The sequence below is a fragment of the Manis pentadactyla genome, chromosome 16 (assembly GCF_030020395.1).
Source record: "Manis pentadactyla isolate mManPen7 chromosome 16, mManPen7.hap1, whole genome shotgun sequence".
Lineage (NCBI taxonomy): Eukaryota > Metazoa > Chordata > Mammalia > Pholidota > Manidae > Manis > Manis pentadactyla.
This window is the reverse complement of record NC_080034.1, coordinates 33,563,638-33,581,825: the sequence shown is the minus strand read 5'-3', so window position 1 is coordinate 33,581,825 and position 18,188 is coordinate 33,563,638. Positions and strand designations below refer to the sequence as shown.

Below are 18,188 nucleotides of genomic sequence, written 5' to 3'. Positions count from 1 at the left end.
AAAGGCTGGAGGCTCTCCCACCCGGGCAGCTGGACTGACTCCTCCGGGGTTTTAATTCAGCGCACTGAGCGTCCGTCCCCCAGCTGGGTAGCAGATTGGCTCAGACAGGGGGTGGGAAATTGATGAACTAGGTGCTCAGATCATCAGGGTCCTCCCAGGGGGCAGGCGGCCCTTCCCAAGGGCTCACTGCCGAGAATGTAATGGAGTACGGACACACTTATGGAGTGCGGGCAGCACTAAGCGACGGTGCGGCTCCCAGGGATCAGCGACGGGGGAGGGTCGTTGCCACCCCTGAGCCTGCAGGGGCTGGGAGGGCGCGCCCGGCAAGACCCAGCCAGGGCAGCTACCCTGGGAGAGGGCCCACAGGCAGGCACTGTGCCCTGAGGCAGGGACACAGCCACCGCCAAAACCAGGGCCCGTAGGGAGAGGCGGGCAAACGCCCTGTCCTTGCCCGGCTCCTGCTTCCCGTCATTTTCTCTCTTGGGCTGAATCAAGTCAGAGGCCGAAGGACCAGAGGAGCCCGGGTGCCTCAGTCCGTGGGGGCCAGGCCCTCTCCTGGCCTGGGGCGTTCGGGTTCGAGGAGGTCAGAGAGCAGACAGGCAGAGGGGGCCAAGAGAGAGTAGCAAGGAGCACTGCAGGAGGCTCCCGCCGTCTGGCTCCCCTCCACTGCCCCCCACCCTCTGCTCCCAGGAGGCCCTGGCCAGTGGGCAGGCTGGGGGCTGCTCATCCCAGACACACGCCAACACCCGCACGTCACAGTCCGTCTCGCCGCCTCCCACACTTTGGCGTATTTACTCCCTCCAGTCCCACCTCGTTTCCTGTCCCTCCCGAGTCCTCTGGAGGCCAAAGTGTGGGCAGGTCCGGGAGGTCTTCTTGGACGAAGGGTGCAGAAGGGCTGCATGTGCTGTCTGAGGAAAGAGGGCAGAGGGAGAGCTCCAGTCTAAGAGAAAGGGAGGTGAACATGAGGTACCAGATGCCACAACATGGGTGCTTTCACATCCCTTACACACTCCCCGACATTCATCAGAAGATTCCTGACACTGGTTGCAGCATTTCCATTTTAAGGTTGGGGAGCTGGAGGCTCAGAGAGGCTATGCGACTTTTCGAATGCTGCACAGCAAGCAATAGAGCCAAGATATAGATTCACATCTGCCTGAGTCCAGGGAAGAGTAATGAGATAAAAGCTGGTCTGAAAAGATGTGATGTGACAAGAATGGAATGTGGGAAAGGTAGATCAGGATCCCAACCCCAGGGCCAGACAGGGGTGGGAGGCTCGGTCAGCTGCTGGTCCGGGAGTGAGCCTAGAGTTTCGCTTTCCACTTCTGGTGAAATGTGTTGGTGGGATAGAGCAAGCGTCCCTGGCTTTCCGTAAGAGCCATAACTAGGGTGGGAGGTATTTAGCTTTCACTGCCCTTCCTGCCTCCAGGCCTGGGGCAGCCGTAGGCCCTTGAGCAGTTGGCAGAGGTTTGTGATTGGAATGGGGATGGCCTGTGAATCTTGGGCAAAGACCTTAGGGATGGACTGAGAAGGCCTTGGTGCGAGGGTGGTGCAAAGGTACAATGTTAACTGGAGATGAGTTTTGGCTGCAAAGGGCAAAGGGGGACGGGAAGTATAGGCTTGAGCACTGTGCACTGGGGGAGAGCGTCAGTAGGGCTGGGGCTGGGGTCCAGCACTGTGTATGGGGCAGTGGAAAGTGGGGGAGACGCCTAGGTACCAGCAGTGTGGGTGGTTTGGAGGGAGGAGGGGAATGGTTGGCAGGCCCCACTCAGGGCAGTACTCTCTGGGCCTGGAGCCCAGGGGTGGGGCCCCAGTGAGGTAAGGGCTCAGGGGAATTGGGGATGGGGGAGCCTTAGCGTAGCTACTGCCGCAGACTGAAGGATCTTCCAGCTGCCATGGAGTCAAGTCCTTCTCTGGCCTTCCTCTGAAAATGAGTGGACACCCCTCCCCAACACTGGAGGAGCCATGAGGGAAGGGCCTGGGGACATGTGTGTGTGTGAGCACGTGTGCATGTGCATGTGCATGAGACAGGAAAAGAGATAGAAGGAGAGAGTGAGAGGGAGAGAAAGAGAGAGAGAGAGCTCCTTGGATCCAGGCACCCAGGCGGCCCCAGGACACGGGTGGGGCTGGGATGGGCCCTCCCTAAACATGGTCAGTTAGAACAATCCAAGCAAAACCTGAGGGAGTGAAAGTTACAAGATCCAGACTCTTGAAGCCAGCTTCTTCTAACATGTGAGGAAACCGAGGCATAGAAAGGGGAGTGGCTGGACAAGATGACACAGGGCTCGAAGGAAATCTCCCTGCCCCCAGGCCAGGCACTTACCTCCCTTGCAGAGGGTCTGAAGCAGCCCTCCTCTTCATCCGTGGGATAGGTGGCTCTCTTTGGTCTTAACATCCACTGAAAATCTCATTTTTCCATTTTAAAGCAGCACTAAAAATAATAGCTCTTTTCTCACAATGTTGATGGGAGAAGTAAGTGACTTCTATGAACAAAGAGCTTCAAACAGGGCCCGACACCTAATAAGCGCTCACTGAATGTCAGGAAGCGCTGATGGAAGACATCACGGTTTAAGGGAGCCGCCATGTGACTCTGAGTCTGATCTTACTTTGGCTGTGCTACAGCCACAGAGCTGGGCAGCACATCCCGGAGGGAAGGCAGAGGCAGCCACGGGTGAGAGGGGTCTGCCTGCCCACCTTGGCAAGTGGGAGCCGCAGTGGCCCTGTTCCCTGGCCCTAAATTTGCACCCTTGGCACTCACTTTCTAGTCCCTGCCAGGAGGTTCCCCTGTGACTCATGCCTGTCCAGACCCCCATCCTGGCCAGCAGGGCGATGGTATCAGCCTGGGAGCCCCTAAGGGCAGGGCTGTCCTGTATCACTGCTTGCTCAGCCCAGCACCCCTGCCAGCCCCAAGCCCAGAAAGGGGTCAGCACAGGCACTGCCTGCCATGTAGCTGCTGTCCACACCTCCTGCCTTGTCTATAAGGCCAGCTGTGGGACACTGGCATCTGAAATGAACATCATGCTTCCTCTGGGCTGATGCACATCTTCTGGAACTTTACACAATCACCCGTTTAATTCTGAGAGATCAGTCCTGCTCACTTTTATTTCCATGTTGCAGAGGAGAAAACTGATGCCAAGAGAAGTTAAGTGACTTGCCCAGAGTCTCGGAGATGGCGATCCAGGCAGGCTGGCTCCACACTCCACTCCCATAGCAGCCACGCTTTGCTGCTCTCCGTTTCCCTCCTCCTCCAGGCCACGTGGTGTGAGCAGAAGCATGCCTTGGTTCCTGGCCCTGCACAGCGCCCTGTCACAGCAACGTCCTTCTTCCTTCCACTCCTTGCGGATGAGGGAAAGAGCTCACCACTCACCATTCTCATCTGATTTCTGTCCTGGGGTCTGATTTTGTTTTTGTGCCTTTCCCAGATCCAGACCTCTCTGGGTGGCTCTCAAAGTGGCCTTTTATGACCCCACCTCGACCCAATCCCCAATGGCTCACTATTCACTTAAGTTCCAGACCCACTTTCTGTATTTATACTTCAGAGTTCCAGCGACTCTTCCTACGGCTGTGGAGAAGGCCTTCAGAAGGAGCCGGTTCAGGCCCATCAGAAGCCTCCCCCGCCCCTGCCCCAGCACCACAGGTGGGCTGGCCAGGGCCGGCCTCCTGAGCGGGCACTCACGGGGCATGACCGAGGTAAAGGGCCTGAGGGGGTAGAGAGGGACTCTGCCTAGGAAGGCTGGCATGAGGAAAAGGGGCTCAGGACTAGACTGAGTTGGGGCCACAAGGCACTCTGGCCTCACCCCTCTCTGTTTTGAATTGCTAGGTCCTCTTTCTGGAGGGCGTTGAGTACGACGATGCCTCTCCTAGGCCTCCATCAATCTTTTCCTTCCCTCCGTTTCTCTCTGCCTGGCGTGCGGGCCTCAGGATGGAGGCACAGGCCCTGTTGTTGACTTGCTTGTGTCTGTTCCTGGGTGGGGCCTTGGTCCGCTTAGGGCCCAGCCAGACGGCGCAAGCCTGGCGGTGTAGCAGCTCTTTCTTCTTTCTTGGCCAAAAGCTGCCCCTGACCCAATTCCAGGAGGGCCCTGAAGCTGAGGGCTTTGTCCACAGGGAAGGGCCACATGGAGCTCCCTGCACCCCAGTGTCACTACCTGCAGGATGGTGGAGGGGAACAGTCACAGGTGCCCACTGAGGCCAAGAACTCAGCTGTTGCAGGTGGGTCTCAGGGGCTGACTGGTACTGCCCAGGGCTCCTGGCTGGCTTGGGGACCTGAGTGTGGTGGGCAGCACACTGTTATCTGCTGCCTTAGTAGCAACCCTGAGTGACAGACATGCTCAGGGTGAGACACTCTGCAAATAAAAGTGACCTCAGCAAAATCCATGTGGCTTTGTGAACTGGTTGGAGCCTTCAGTTGCAGTGGCGCAGGGGAGGCCAGAGGAGCCCGCTGGCCTGCCCCTGGCTTTTCTGTGTTGTGAGTGGGCCATAGCACAAGGACTCTCAGCAGCTGAACTGGGACCAGCTACCTGCTGGCTGTATCAGCCCTAGACTTATCAGCAGATCTTTAAGTGAGTTTCCCTAGAAGGTCTTTGGAGGTGTATGGGCTGTACTCCAGCCCTCAGTCTGTTCTCCCCACCAGTTCTGGGCCAGTTCACATGGAGAAGGAGTAGTTTCTCTTATGCATGTGCCAGTCTCAGATGCTGCCTTTTTGTCTCTGGGTATATGTGTATATTAGAATTAGTTTCAGTTGTGAGTGACAGAAAAACCCAAATAATCGTGTTTTAAGTAAGACTGAGATTTATTTCTCTTTCACATAAATCAAGTTTGGCGATCTTCAGCTCTGGTTTGTTATGGTGGCTCTGCAACCATCTGGAGTCCAAGCTCTTTTTACCTTATTGTGTCACCAATCTCAAAAATGGCCTGTACCTCATGGTGCAAAATGGCTGCCAGAGCTCCAGCCACTGAATCAGCTTAACAGCCAGCTAGAAGAAGGAAGGAGTGAAGAGAAGCATCCCTACATCTCCCAAGTCACATCCTTAAGTACCAAAGATACTTCTCTGTATGTCCTACTGGACAAATAGCTGCCCCTAGCTTTAAAGGAAGACGAAAAAATGTAGTCTTTCATCTGAGTGATCATGTGCCAAGCTTAAAATCAGGGGTCTTGTTACTAACAAATCCTGGAGTATGACTAGGTGTCCTCTCCACAGCATGAGACCTGAGTAGAGGGTTCTGGATGCTGCATGATTCCCATAGGCTCTTCCAGGTAGCCTGGCTGTGGAGAGTGGGGCTCTGCCTCCCCGTCTGGGCCCTGCCTCCAGCTTTGGGGCTTGAAGTTGCCCTTGGAGCTGTGGTAGTAGCAGGAGTACGATCTCCTTGGGGTCTCCATCAGGGAGAGGATCAGTTTGATGATCAGGGCCAGCCACGCCATCCCAAAGAGGATCCACAGGGACACCATGTTCTTGTACCACAGCGGGTACCTCCGGGAGGGGTCCATCCCTGAGGGAGAGGCAACGTCAGAGGATAGAGGCTTGGGAAAGTCTGGGTCATGTTCCCAAAACACAGATGAACACACATGGCTTGATGCCTATGAGCAGAGTATGGGAAGCCCAGGCTGGTCTGGGATTGCTGGCCTTGTGGTCACCTCTGTCAGTTTCCAGAAATCTTCCCTGGACTGGCACCTTAGGCTTGGAAGCGAAATTTCCTCTTTGTCTTTCTGAGGGACTCTGTTTGCCTTATCCTAGTGCTTCTCAAAGTGGGGTCCCTGGACCAGCAGCATCAGTGTCATTGGAGAGTTTGGTAGAAACGTAGACGATTGGGCCCCACTCCAGATCTACTCCGTCAGCAAGCCTGGGGGTGGGCCCAGCAATCTGTGTTTTAACAAGCCCTCCAAGAATATCTGATGCCCTCTCTGTTGTTTGCCTATTTCTCTCTGGTTTTGCTGTTCTCATATCTGAAGGGAGGCAGCTTGCCAGGAGCTTCAGGAAGAGCAGATGGAGGCCCCAGAGTTTGAATTCTGCCTCATTTCTCACCAGCTGTGTGACCTTCATCTGTCTGAAGGTTCCTCGCCTGTGAAACTAGTGGGGAAGGTGATTTCTCCTCCTTGGCTTCTAGGATGACGTGCTGAGTTCTTATCCCAAGGCCCCCTCTCTACCACTCCCCCCACCGCCGAGAGCTGGGCTCTAATCACTCTGGCCTTTTTGCCTTTTCTCCACCTAGTATTCTTTCTGCCTCAGGGCCTTTGCACTTGCTGTCCTCTCAGCTCAGAATGCTCTTCATTTCTGAATCTTGGCCTGGTTAACTTCCCTTCACCTTTAAGAGCTCAGCTCAGACTTCACTCCCAGAGACTAGGCTGGGCCCCTCTCTTACACTTTTTCACAGCCCACGTGCTATTGCTGGGCAAGCTACTTATTCTCTCTGGGCCTCCACCTCCCTTCTATAAAATGAAGACAGCAAGTGTGTCTACCCTCTAGGACCACATTGTCTCTCATATGGGTCCATGCAACTAAAGTGCTCAGAATGGTGCCTGACACATAACAGGTAGCCAAGATCTGTGGTCAGGTGATTGTTTTAGTCACCATTGGATCCCCACACTGGTGACTCCCAAAGAGTCAGGACTGGAAAAGTAATGGCTGGGGAAGGGAATGGACAGAGGGCCCTGTGAGGCTTCGACAAGTCATGTCAACTCAGTCCTTCCCTCTGTCCTGGGAGTCTGTCTTTCCTTCCTTATCAGATTAGGATTGTTCAAAGGGTTGAGATCTGTCCTCGTTTCCTGGACATCTTTTCTGTCTTAGCTCTCTGGACCACTCACCCCTCCGTCCAAGCCCCACCCCATCTGCCAGCTCCAAGATGACTTCCCTTCCCTGTCTTTTCAGGCTTGGGCCCCTCTCCTGGACCCTAACATAGGGATGAGCCTGCAGACCTGGACCCAACCTTGCTGCCTGGCAGGAGCCAGGATTGGATTAGGCTGATTGGGTTATGGGGCCACGATTCCGCTGGCGGTCCCAAATGAGATCAGCTGTGAGCCAGCTCTCTGCCCCTGCTGCCTGCCAGCTCAGCTTGCTCACGGCAACAGAGGGGAGGAGGCGTTCTTTCCCCCTTTTATTTCATTTTTTCAAGCTGAAATTATAAGTGGCAGGAGACCTGGCAGCTGGCAAGGCGCTCAACTGAGTTGTAAATGCAATTGGGGAAGCGGGGTCTGTGAGGCCAAGGAGGAGCAGGCAGCTGGGACCTGGTGGCTGCTCTGTCCAGGGCCTTTGGGCAAAAGGAGTGGCTGAGAAGACAGCGCCCCTAGTGGCTGGTGGCACAGGGACAGTGGACACCAGGAGTCCAGGCACTGGACCTCAACATTCCCACCCAAGAAGGGGGTTTGACCTTGTCCCTGGAGGACAGGGAAAACTGAGAGACATGGGGAAGAAGTGAGGGAGGGGTCTGTCCACTCTTAGCCATGGAAGATTCTGGAACATACATGTATGAGGCGGTCTGGTCTGGGAGCCTATCCTAGACCTGCCCTTGGCTTGCCTGCTCTGTGACTTTAATCAGCTTCCTTCCCCTCTCTGGGCCTCTGGAGAGGAGGCTATCAAGGGCTCTCGGCACGGGCACCTGCCATGAGGCACTGGAATGGCTTCCAAGGGAACCAGAGCGAGTAGAAATCTCTGCAGATATGGGGAAGGGGCTAGCTTTGCCTGTTGCTCCTTGGGGGGAGCGGAGAGCCTGGGCAACCCCTTTGGGCTTAGAGGGCCCTCACGGGTTTGGACCAGGCCTCTTGGCTCAGGGTGTCTGGTGGAAGGGGGCTGTGGGAGGCCTGTGCCCCACACACCAGCTCCCTGCCATGCCCTGCCACTTTCCACAGGTGGCTCACAGGGTAGCAGGGACACTGATCAGACCTCCTCACTCCTGTAGAGATGGCTGTGCAGATGTCTCACCCTCCCTTGATGCTGGCAGAGGCTTTTCTTCCCATTTCCAGGGTGCCCCTTCTTCCCCCTGCCCTGCCCTGCCTCAGGGGACTTCAGGGCCTCAGGACATCCTCACAGAGATGCCATCCTCAATGTGCTCTGTGTGAATGGCAGCCTCCTAGAGTGGGCAGTGCCCAACCTGTGCAACCAGCTATATGCAACATTCCCTGGACTACAGAAATGGCAGTGGGAACAGATGCAACATTCCCTGGACTACGGAACAGAGAAGAGAGGACAGATCCAAGCATCATTCTCTGAACTGTGAGGGGGAAGGTATGTTCTTTGGAGCTGCTGGTCTCAGGCGCCATCAGATACATCTCTCCACTTGAAGTGGGAGTATGACTGAGTTGGAGGAAACTTTCCCAAAGATTTCCTTCCAGAGCAATAGCCCCTTCCCAGGATAGAAGATATCAGGAAAGGGCAGCATGAGGCCCCTGACCCCAGACCCTTCTTCCTGAGGAGGAGAGGTTCAGGGAAGGGAAGCTTGCACATAGGCCAGAAGCACAGAGGGGGCTTAGCCATCACCAGCCCAGCCCCCTCATGTTGCAGATAGGAACACTGAGGGCCAGAGAGGGGATGCGTAAGGCAGTCTGCAGAGGGAGGGTGAAGAGCCCCCTTGAGGCCAGAGTGGTGGTGGTGCCGGTGTCCCTGCTCATGTGGTGCCAATTCCCTTCAGGGGCAGGGAGCAGAGAGGGATGAGGAGGCTTAGCTGGGCGCCTAGCTGAGCTGGGTGCGCAGCTGCCCTTGCCACCCCACAGAATGTCTCTCTACTGCCACTTGCTGGGCATCTGCCTCAGCTTTACTATGCAAGGCCAGCGGTTCCTGGGGCCCTTGTCCTGCCCTTCTGGAGTGGTGACCACTGGTCAATCCCCCCTTGGGCCCTCTGGGCCGTGCAGCCCTCCCTTGCTGGCTCTCAGAGTTTGGCTGCCAGTTGTTTTCCAATGGGATTTGGGGGATGCTGGGGTTTCTGGGTCTCCCAGACTCTCCTGCCTGACCTCTGTGGGCTGTGAATGGAGTACATGGCCCTCTGCCCGGGGACAGGAGGGAGCTTGGTGTTTCACGGGGCAGGGTGAAGTGGGCAGGAGAGGCCCTGGGGCGAGAACTACCTGGGGTGGGAGGCCAGGGACTCCTCTCCTGGGGTGAGCTCTGGGAGCCACAGTTGGGCCTGTGGACATTCCCTGTTTGTCAAGAAGGCCAGGGGTGTGACTTACAGCAAGAAGCACTAGTTCAAACTCCGGTTGTCACTTTTTAGCAGGGTGACCTTAGTCCCATCACACAACAAAGGTAGCCGAGCCTGCCAGGGCCGTGTCCTCTGGACTTTGGGCCTCCAAGCCCCGCAGTCCCGGCCTCCCCTCCCACTGCCCTCCAGGGACGCTCACCAATCACGTAGTCACCAAAGCCCACGGTGCTGAGGGTGATGAAGGCGAAGTAGAAGCTCTCCACGTAGCTCCAGCCCTCCATGTGGCAGAAGAGCAGCGGCGGCAGCAGTAGGAAAAGCAGGAGGCCCAAGAGGAGGGTAACGGAGCCTGCCAGCCACCGGGCCTTGGCCGTGTCCTGCAGGTGCACATGGCGCCAGCTCCCACGTGGCGTCTGCCCGGAACGTGAGGGCAGGGGGAGCAGACAGCCTGGGGGCAGCCCCCTTATGGGGAAGAGCGCCCGCCCTGGCTCTGGCTCAGGACCGCCCAGCTCCAGGTTCCCAGCCAAGAACTTGGCCACCTCGTGGCCTGCCCGTCCACCAAGTCCCACCATGTCTTCCCCACTGATGCCCCTTTACTACTAAAGACCCCCATTCTGGGCAGTGACCTCCGAAGCCACCATATCCCCACCAGCATCCCAACTCTCCTATAACCCCTGTGGCCCCCTCACCTGCCAGGCACCCCCCAGCCTGAGGGCACAGCGGTGCACCCCCCGCTCCATGAGATGCCCGAGTCGGTTGAGTACCACGAGGTTGAGCGGTATCCCCACCAGGGCAAAGGCGATGCAAAAGAGGCGGGCGGCCAGAGTGTGGGGGCTCAGGTTGCCGTAGCCTGAGGAGAGATGGGGGAGGTGGGCACTTCAGAGGAACTGCCCATCCCCAGGGCCCTCAGGCCTGACCCGCTCTGGCCACGGCGGCTGGTGTTCACTGAAGCCTCCCTCTCCCATGCCAGACGCTGTGCCGGGGCCCCATTGTTCATTCCCTCAGGCCCACCTTACACCCACCCTTCTGAGTGAGGATCGTGCCCCATTTTCTGCTGAGTGGAAAACCGAAGCTCTAGGAGGCAGAGTGATGTTCATGAGCTCAGCCACGGGGTGTGAGAATCTCCTTTCCTCTCTTCATGTCTTCCCTCTCTGGGTGGGCAGGGAATGTGGGAGAGGGGCACGGGAGGGTGCAGAGCCCCCAGCTGCCGAGTTCCCAGATCTACGGCCCCATTCAAGCTGAGGCAATGCTGCCCCCAGTGACTCCCAGCCCACAGCAGGGCCAGGTGCCATGGCGGGTGGGCAGGCCAACCCAGCACCCCTCTAACGGCAATCCTGCTCCGGCTCCCATGCCCCGGCCACGCCTTTCTCAGAGTCACGCTGCAGGCTACAGCTCGGCCCTCTCGGGCCCTTCCCTCCCTCTCTCCCTTCCCAGGTATCAGACCGGCTTTGCAGTCGGAGGCTCCCACCCTTCTGTGTCCTCCAAAAGCTTCTCTCTCCCCTACAAGCTCTCTCACACCACATTCTGTCCTAGTATCTGACTTCCGGAGGGTCCTACCTAGCACACCAGGCTCCCGCCCAACACCTTTGGGAGTAAGAGGCAGACAGTGGACCAGCAGGTGGCCAGGGGAGGTAGACGTTGGCACCTCTGTTGTGAGGATAACGGAAGGGGAGGCTAGGGGAGAACAAGGTGTTCCCGAAAGGATTCTGTCAGCCTGGACACCCCTCCCTCCTTCACTGTTCTCCCCCTCCCCGCTTCTTAGTCACCAGCACTGTCTGTCTTTATAAAGTGCAAACCTGATTATAACATCACCCAGGTTATTACCCTTCATTACTCCTCCTGCCTGCTGGGGAAAGTCCAGACTCACCCAGCCTGTGTCCGAGCACATCTGGTTCCCTGCTTTCCCAGTTCTGGCCACAGTCCCGCTCCACTGGACCCCCAGAGCCCCTCATGCCTCTGTGCTCCTTCTGCCAAGAGCATGCTTCCCTCCTTGCCTACCTACGAATGGCCTGGCCTTCCCATGGAGTGGCTCCCCCAGCTCCCTGCCAGGCTCTGACCCACTGTATGAGAATGATTCACTTCCATGTCTGCCTCCCCCAAGGTTCATGAGTCCATCAAGAGCTGGGGCTGGGTCTTAATACTCTTTGCATTATCAGCAACTGGCTCCGAACCTGACACTTAATAGGTGCTCGCCACACGTACGCTTAGTGACTACAAGAATGAATGAATGAACGGGAAATACAGGTGTGGATGTGCGAGATGAATGGGTGCCTTGCGTGCTGCCCCACGTCACTGCCTCCGTCCCTCCTGTTGCCCGGGTCAACACTCCCACACACTCTGCACTCACTTGTGCTGTCCTGAGACTGTGGTTCACACTCACCCACCTTACCGAGGGGTGTGAGCACATGGTCCCAAGAGAGTGGGTCCCAAATTATGTGCTAGTCTAGAACTTGGGCTTTTGGCATCAGAGGCACTTCCTGGGCTTGAATCCCAGCAGTGCCCCTTGTAAGTTATGGGACTTGGGCATGTGTCTTGACCTTTCTGAGCCTCAGTTATCTCATCTATAAAATGGGAATGTTGGCATCTGCTTCACAGAGTGGTGTGGGAGTGAAAGGGCACAATAGAGGCATGTTATAGATGGGAATATGAACCCTCAAGCATCATACACAGAAGGTACTAAATAAATGTCTGTTGCATGAATGAATGGATGAGTGCTCAAATTCCACTGAACCAGCTTCTGGTCTGAGGACATCAGAGGCCTTCCCTAGAGTCCATTCATCTCCCCTTTTTAGGCTTTATGGGTTCCTTCCCCCAAAGGAGGGACTTCTTTCCACTTCATCCAGGAAGAGGTAGATCCCTCCTCCTCCAGCTGTGGGTCCTCCAAGTACCATCCTCTGTCCTTGGTGTTCTCTTTATTCAGTTCTAACCTGTGGGATGGTGGCCCTTAGATCCAGACCTGGGAGGACCTCCCAGAGGCCTGTGCCATTCTCAAGCTGACAGTAAATGGGTTTTCTCCTAGTCATTCTCAGTTAGCTTGCAGGTCAGCTGAATCAGTGGACATCGATGTCCTCACCAGCCTGTTGAGCGCTCTGTGGCCATGGCCCCTCTAAGCCACCTCTCACTTCAGTATGTCTCCCACCTGTCACCTGGGCTCTCCTGCACCTTCTCTGAAGTTAGCCCTCATTTCCAGCCCTCTCTAGGCAATCTACTGTTCCCCAGACAACTACTCACACTACTCCTATCTCAGGACCTTTGCACTTGCTGGTGGAAGGTCCTTTCCCCAGGTATTTATGTGACTTCTCCCTTATTTTTTTCATGTCTCTGCTTCAACGTTACAGTATCAGTGAGGCCTTCAGTGGCCACCCCATCTACAATAGCTCCCCCGTCACTATAGACTCCCTTAACTGGCTTTATTTTTCTCTATGCACCTTCCATAACCTGAATGTCGCCTATGTAACTGTTAGTCTATTGTGTGTGCCCTCGCAGTAGAATGCAGCTCCCCAGGGGCAGGGACTTGCCAGCTTTGCTCACCATTGTGTTCTCAGCCCCTAGAATTGTCTGGTTTACACAGGGACTCAGTCTGTTTGTTGAATGAATGGATGGATAACTGACTGAACAAATGAGCAAGCCAGGGATGAGTTCATCAATGACAAGCAATTTCAGGGCTCAGGTCTGTTCTGCTGGCCCAGAAGTATTTGTGTGTCTGTCAGACCCTGTCTCATTTTAGGGCTTGGAATGTACAACCCTTACAAGTGCTGGTAACAGGGGCACCAAGGAGGCAGCCCTCTGCTGTGGCTCTCAGAATACCCTTTCCTTCCTTTACGGAGTGTCCTGCGGGGGCCACATCTCTCCCCTCCCCTCTCCTTGCTGTCTCTCCACATTCCCTCCGAGGGTGTGCGTGTGTGGTCACGGTCAGAGTCTCAAGCTTCCCTGCTGCTCACCCCAGACGGCCATCTCTTTCTTCCTGTTGCTTAGAATTTCTGCCCTAGCCTCTGGACCCTCTAAGGACAGGTCCTCCTGGAAAGAGCAATGCCGTCCTCTGGCTGGTTTCAAATTCCAGCCCTGCTGCTCAGTAGCTATGCGACCTTGGGGAAGTCGTGCAACTTCTTTCTGCCTCAGTTTCCTCACCTGTGACATGAACATATAAGCCCCATCCTTGGCCGTTGGATCATTATGGACAAAATGAAATCCCAAGAGTAAATGTGTTCCTTACAGAGGCTGGTATGAGTAGAACACTTGTGTGAAGGAGGGTAGGGTCCCTCTGCCCTCCTCTCCCTCAGAGCTGGCTCAGATATTAGACTGGGAAATAGTCCAGGCTAGGAATCGGAGAGCTGGGAAGAGACAGGCTGCAAAACCCTGAGTTCGGTGGACCAAAGTGGCAGGCCTGGGCCAGGGGTGTAGGAGTGTGGGGTTCAGAGACTTAAGACCCCCACTACCTGGGAGGCATGGCCTACAGTGACTGCAGCAATCCCCTATTGCCCTGAAACTCAATAAACGCTGGTGGAGGGGGTGTTTTTGGAGTTCATTAACCTGTCTGTGTTGGTTGAGTGGCTGCTGTATGCTGGGCCTGGTACTAGACCCGGGGGCGTAAAGATGAATAAACACTGTCCTGGCCAATCCCTGCAGGGACACAGGATCCCTGGAGTCTGAGGGGCCTTCCAAGCACGCTTGTCTCAAGGTGGAGACTGCCCAAGCGCCCATGCAGTCCTGAAACCTGCTTCCTGGTAGTATTGGCTGATTTAAAACTAGATGGAAAGTGTCCTGCCTGGCTCCTCTCTGCAGAAGCCGAGGCTGGGGTAGTGGGTTCCTGGGGACACGATCCTTGCTGGCCAAGAGCTGTGGAGGCCCCTGAGCCACAGGCAGTGTCAGCCTGCCACCTGGTGGTGAGTCCAGTGTCATGCAGGGGCTGGGGCTGGGTACCAGGGCAGAGGTTTGGGATGGCTCCACTTAATTACTTCTGGGGTTTCAGAGCTGGAGGGATCTAGGCTGCTCTTCTTCCCTTCACAATAGCCTCCAGGTACCCTCCTGGGATAAGTTCCACCTCTTCTCTTCTGAGGCAGGGTCAGAGAAATAGGAAGGAGAGCTGTTCAGGGTTCCCCAAGGATGAGGGAGGAAGGGGGCTTGGAGAGGGTGGAGGGAAGAGGGGGAGGGAGTGCCTTTGTGAGCTGAGGAGAGGCCTCCAGGAATGGCCACTTCTTCCCCAAGGCCAAGAACATTGGCGTCAAAAGGCTCATGTTGGATTTCTGTCCCTCCTTCAGGTTGTGTGAGGCAGAAGTCCCCTAGATCAGTGCTTCACAAACTTGAGCATTGCACACAAACCTGGGAGCTTGATAAAAGGCAGAAACTGATTCAGCCCATCTGCAGTGAGCCTGAGATTCTGCTCCCGGTCGATGGCTATGCTGCTGTGCTTGACTACACTGGAGTCATGAGGCCCTAGTAACCCCTCCAAGAGGCACAGGTGCCCTGTCCCTCGGGGAAGGCCATGCTCCCCAGCCCCACCCATCCTGGCCCCATAGTGGTCTTACCAATGGTGGTGATGGTGGACACAGAAAAGAAGAAGGAGCCCATAAGCTCCCAGCGCCCCATGCTGGTGGTGTTGCCCAGGACGATGTCCCCACTCTGATACGCCTGGACAATGCCCTGGGGGAGAGGCTGCAATGACCACCAGGCTCCGTGCGGTGACCGAGCCCCCACATTCAAACACATACATGTGCGTGTACATGCACACACACACATACACAACTCTGAACAATCTTCATAACCTCTCTTTGATCCCAGTCCATCCAGGCCAAGGAGGCTATTTACCTCCAAAAAGGGGCTCCCCAGAGGCAGGGACCATGGGGTCAGCCCTGTTCCCTCTCTCTACCCCAGTGCCCAGGTCAGCCCAGGCTATCTCAGTGACTGGAAGAACTGGAGTCATTTTCTCCCCTGCACAGCCGAGTCCTCAACAAGTGCTGGCCAAGCCCACCATGTGGTGCTTTAGGGGACTGCAGATGAAAGAGACATGACCTCAGGCCTCAGTGGGACAGCGATCAGCTTGAACTCTAAACTAGTGTAATCAGTGTTGCTTTAGGCATGAAGGCTGTGCAGCTGTGTGATCATGAGCCAGACATCCCCTTCTCTGTGCCTCAGTTTTCTCATCTGTAAAATGGGAATATTAATAGCACCTACTTCATGGAGTTGTTGTGAGGGTTAAATGAGGTATTTGGTGTAACATGGCATCAAGTGGTTGTTATCAACATCATTATTAGGAACAGAACCATAGGAATTCAGAAAAGAAAGGGGTTCATTCTGATGGGGGCAAGGGTGGAAGGCTTCATGGAAGGGGTGATGTTTTAGTTGGCTTTTCTTGAAGGTTGGCTAAGACTGCCTCCATTGGGGGGACATTAGGCAGGAGGGACTGCAGAAGCCAAGGTTAGGAGGCAGGGCTGGGTCTGGGATCTAGAATAGGGAGGCTCAAAAGTAGTTGGCAGCCAGGCTACGCTTGGTTCTGCCATGCCAGGCATGGAGGGGCAGGCCTCTTCCAAGGTCCCTGAGCAAGGGGGAGGCAAGGTCGAGTTTTTGTGGTCTGTGGCAGCTGGCAGCATAGATGCTGGCAGATCCGAAGGGAAGAGTGGAGAGTTCCTGGCCTGCATTCTGGCACAGAGAACTCCAGGAGGAACAGAGAAGAAATATTCAGAAGCCCAGGCCTGAAGCCCTATTTGGTGTGGGTTGTGGGGGAAGCATCTAAGACCACTGTGAGGGTGTGTGGCTGTGGGGCCACAGAGTTAGAACTGGTGGAGGAGCAGGGCTGGGGGGAGGAGGGCTACTTGATCTTGACCTTGGGGAAACTTGAGGGCAGCTAGGAAGTTGCAGGTACACGTCTGCACTAGTGGGGAGGTCTGAGTTGGAGACACTGTATCTTTATTCCTGGGGATGGTTGAAGCCATGGAGGGCTGAGGAAGGGGGTGAAGTAGGGGTGGGGCAGGAGGCGTTTGTGGGGAAGGGTGCAGAGATGCAAGCCCTACTGGGAACCTTGGGAAACACCCACACTGGGGCGGCACGGAGAAGTTACCAGCCCTGCTCCTTGGCTATGTAGCCATGTATTTGGATTTAATCTCTCTGAGCCTCAGTTTTTTCATTTCTAAAATGGGGATGATAATAATGCTATACCTGTGAGGCAGGTGAAGATTAAACAAGTTAATACAGGTCAGTACCCTAGGGACGATGCTTGACACCAAGGTAAGTGCCACACAGAAGCATTTACTGTCATTATCTTCATCACAGTCATCTTCCCTGGGCACAGGCTGCTGGCAACTCTGCAAGGGGAATGTCACACAGCCTCCAGCACCAGGCAGCAGGGCTGTATTTGTAGAAGCTCAGAGGCGGGTGTGGAAGCACTACATTAGGTCCTCAGAGGAGATCGTCAGGGTTCCCCTGCCCAGCTCCAGGTTCTGCTGAACCGGTCCAGGACAAACAGCTCAGGATCCCCTATCTGCTCCAGTCCCTTCCCACTCCGACACATTTCCCTGCTACCTTCTGGGGGACTGGCTTTGGGCTGGCGACTCTGGGGCACAGGCCTTGCCCTCCCCGGTGGAGGAGGCAGTGGGACTGCAGGGCGGGGATGTCGGGCTAGCGGGCAGCTGTCTGGGCCTCGCGCCCAAGCCAGGGCCCAGGATGCTAATATATCCTCCAAATCCCAGCAGCTCCCAGTCTGGCCTCGCCTGCCCAGAGTCGACGGGGACCTCCACCCACCTGCGATGCTCTGTCCTTGAAGAACCCTCTCCTGCCTCGCCGCCTCCCCACGCGCCGACGAGCCTCACACCCTGAGTGTCCTCAGCGGCCTCTGCATCCTCCCGCCAGCGCCCCCTTCAGCCCGGCCTCCGCGGCTAGGGCGGCGCGTCCGGCTCCTGGGTCCCAAGACTCAGAGCAAAGCGGCTTCAGTGGAAGAGCGCCCGGCGTTTGCCCTTCCTTCGAAGGCCCGGACACTGGCGCAGGCGCCGGACCCCTTCCACTCACCCGTCGGCACAAGCGCGCCCCGCACCCCTTAACGCCAGATTCCCACGGCCGCGCTCGCCGTCCTGCTGCTCCTCGACGCCACCCAGCGCCCCCTGCCGTCCTCGCCCCCAATCCGCAGATTTGTACCCAGCATCTCTGTGGAAGGAGCCCTTTCGTCTTTCGCCCAGCTTCCGACCCCAACTCCCCGCCGCGCGGTCCCGCGTCGGCCCTGCCCGCTCCTGAGCCGGGCAAGCGCGCCCCCACGAGTCCTCATCCCCAGGTCGGGCTGTGCGCGCCACGCGGCCCTCCGGGCCGGGCGGCTCATGCCCGGCGCCGCGCCGCGCACGCCCCTCGCTGCAGTGGGGCCCTTTCCCTTGCGCTCCAGCCCGGCCCTCGGGAGCCCCTCCTCCGCCCGCCGCCTCTCTTGGGTAAGCGCGCGCAGCGTTTCCCTGTCCCGGGCCTGACGCGCCTTCTCTCCCTCTGCCAGCGCAGTCCGCGCTCCCCTGACCCATCCCGCCGCACGCGGGCCCACCCCGCGCGCCCCTGACCCGGATCAGCGAGTCCAGCGCCGGGCCATCCAGGCACGTGAAGTTCTGCAGGAGCGCCCACTTGTCGTGCTGGAATTTGGCGCTAGAGTCCTGTGCCGCGGGGCTTTCCAGCACCCAGAACACGCCCGTGCCCAGTGCCAAGTAAGACAGGTAGGCAAGCAGCAGGAGCAAGGTGCCTGGCACCCTACAGCCCCTGGCCCTGCCCTCCCGCGCCATCTGGGCTCGCCGTCTGGACTTAACAGGAGCGGCAGGGAGGCCAGCGCCAGGAGCCACGGACTCGGGCTAAGGCAGAAAGCAAAGGCTAGGAGCTGGGCTGGTCCCTTCTCTAGCCAACGCCTGCCTGTGCCCAGTTTTCTCAGCAGGGGGGCGTTCTAAGGGATGGGACAGCCTTGCCCCACCCCACCCCAGGATCCAATCCCAGGGACAAAAAGAGGTCTGAGCTGTGGGCATCTGGCCCCGCCTATAATCTGTATGGAGTGCTCACCCCCCAGGCCCAGCTCAGGGAGCTGGGGAGGGCTGCTGGGTGACAGCATGCACCGAATGGGA

General features: G+C 56.8%; 1 protein-coding gene across 2 annotated transcripts; it reads right to left on the bottom strand.

Annotated features, from left to right (window-relative positions):
• Positions 1-4,767: 4,767 nt before the first annotated feature.
• KCNK17 (potassium two pore domain channel subfamily K member 17) lies at positions 4,768-17,993 on the bottom strand. Of its 2 annotated transcripts, none has more exons than XM_057493818.1 (5): positions 17,643-17,993; positions 14,643-14,757; positions 9,807-9,967; positions 9,320-9,530; positions 4,768-5,484 (listed from the first exon to the last, which is right to left on the bottom strand). In XM_057493818.1, exons 1-5 carry the CDS (start codon positions 17,856-17,858, stop codon positions 5,177-5,179), a joined length of 1,011 nt encoding a protein of 336 aa, XP_057349801.1. In that variant the 5' UTR covers positions 17,859-17,993; the 3' UTR covers positions 4,768-5,176. The 2 variants fall into 2 exon arrangements, with proteins under 2 accessions (XP_057349801.1, XP_036763045.2); XM_036907150.2 differs by having other exon boundaries at positions 9,320-9,494.
• Positions 17,994-18,188: the final 195 nt, after the last annotated feature.

Excerpts from the sequence above, each read along its gene's own strand:
- KCNK17 (XM_057493818.1), bottom strand. The coding sequence starts at position 17,858 with ATGGCGCGGGAGGGCAGGGCCAGGGGCTGTAGGGTGCCAGGCACCTTG. Across the intron at positions 9,968-14,642 it reads GTCCACCATCACCACCATTG|GCTACGGCAACCTGAGCCCC; the intron begins GTAAGACCACTA and ends ATCTCTCCTCAG. Across the intron at positions 9,531-9,806 it reads GGCTGGGGGGTGCCTGGCAG|ACGCCACGTGGGAGCTGGCG; the intron begins GTGAGGGGGCCA and ends CGTTCCGGGCAG.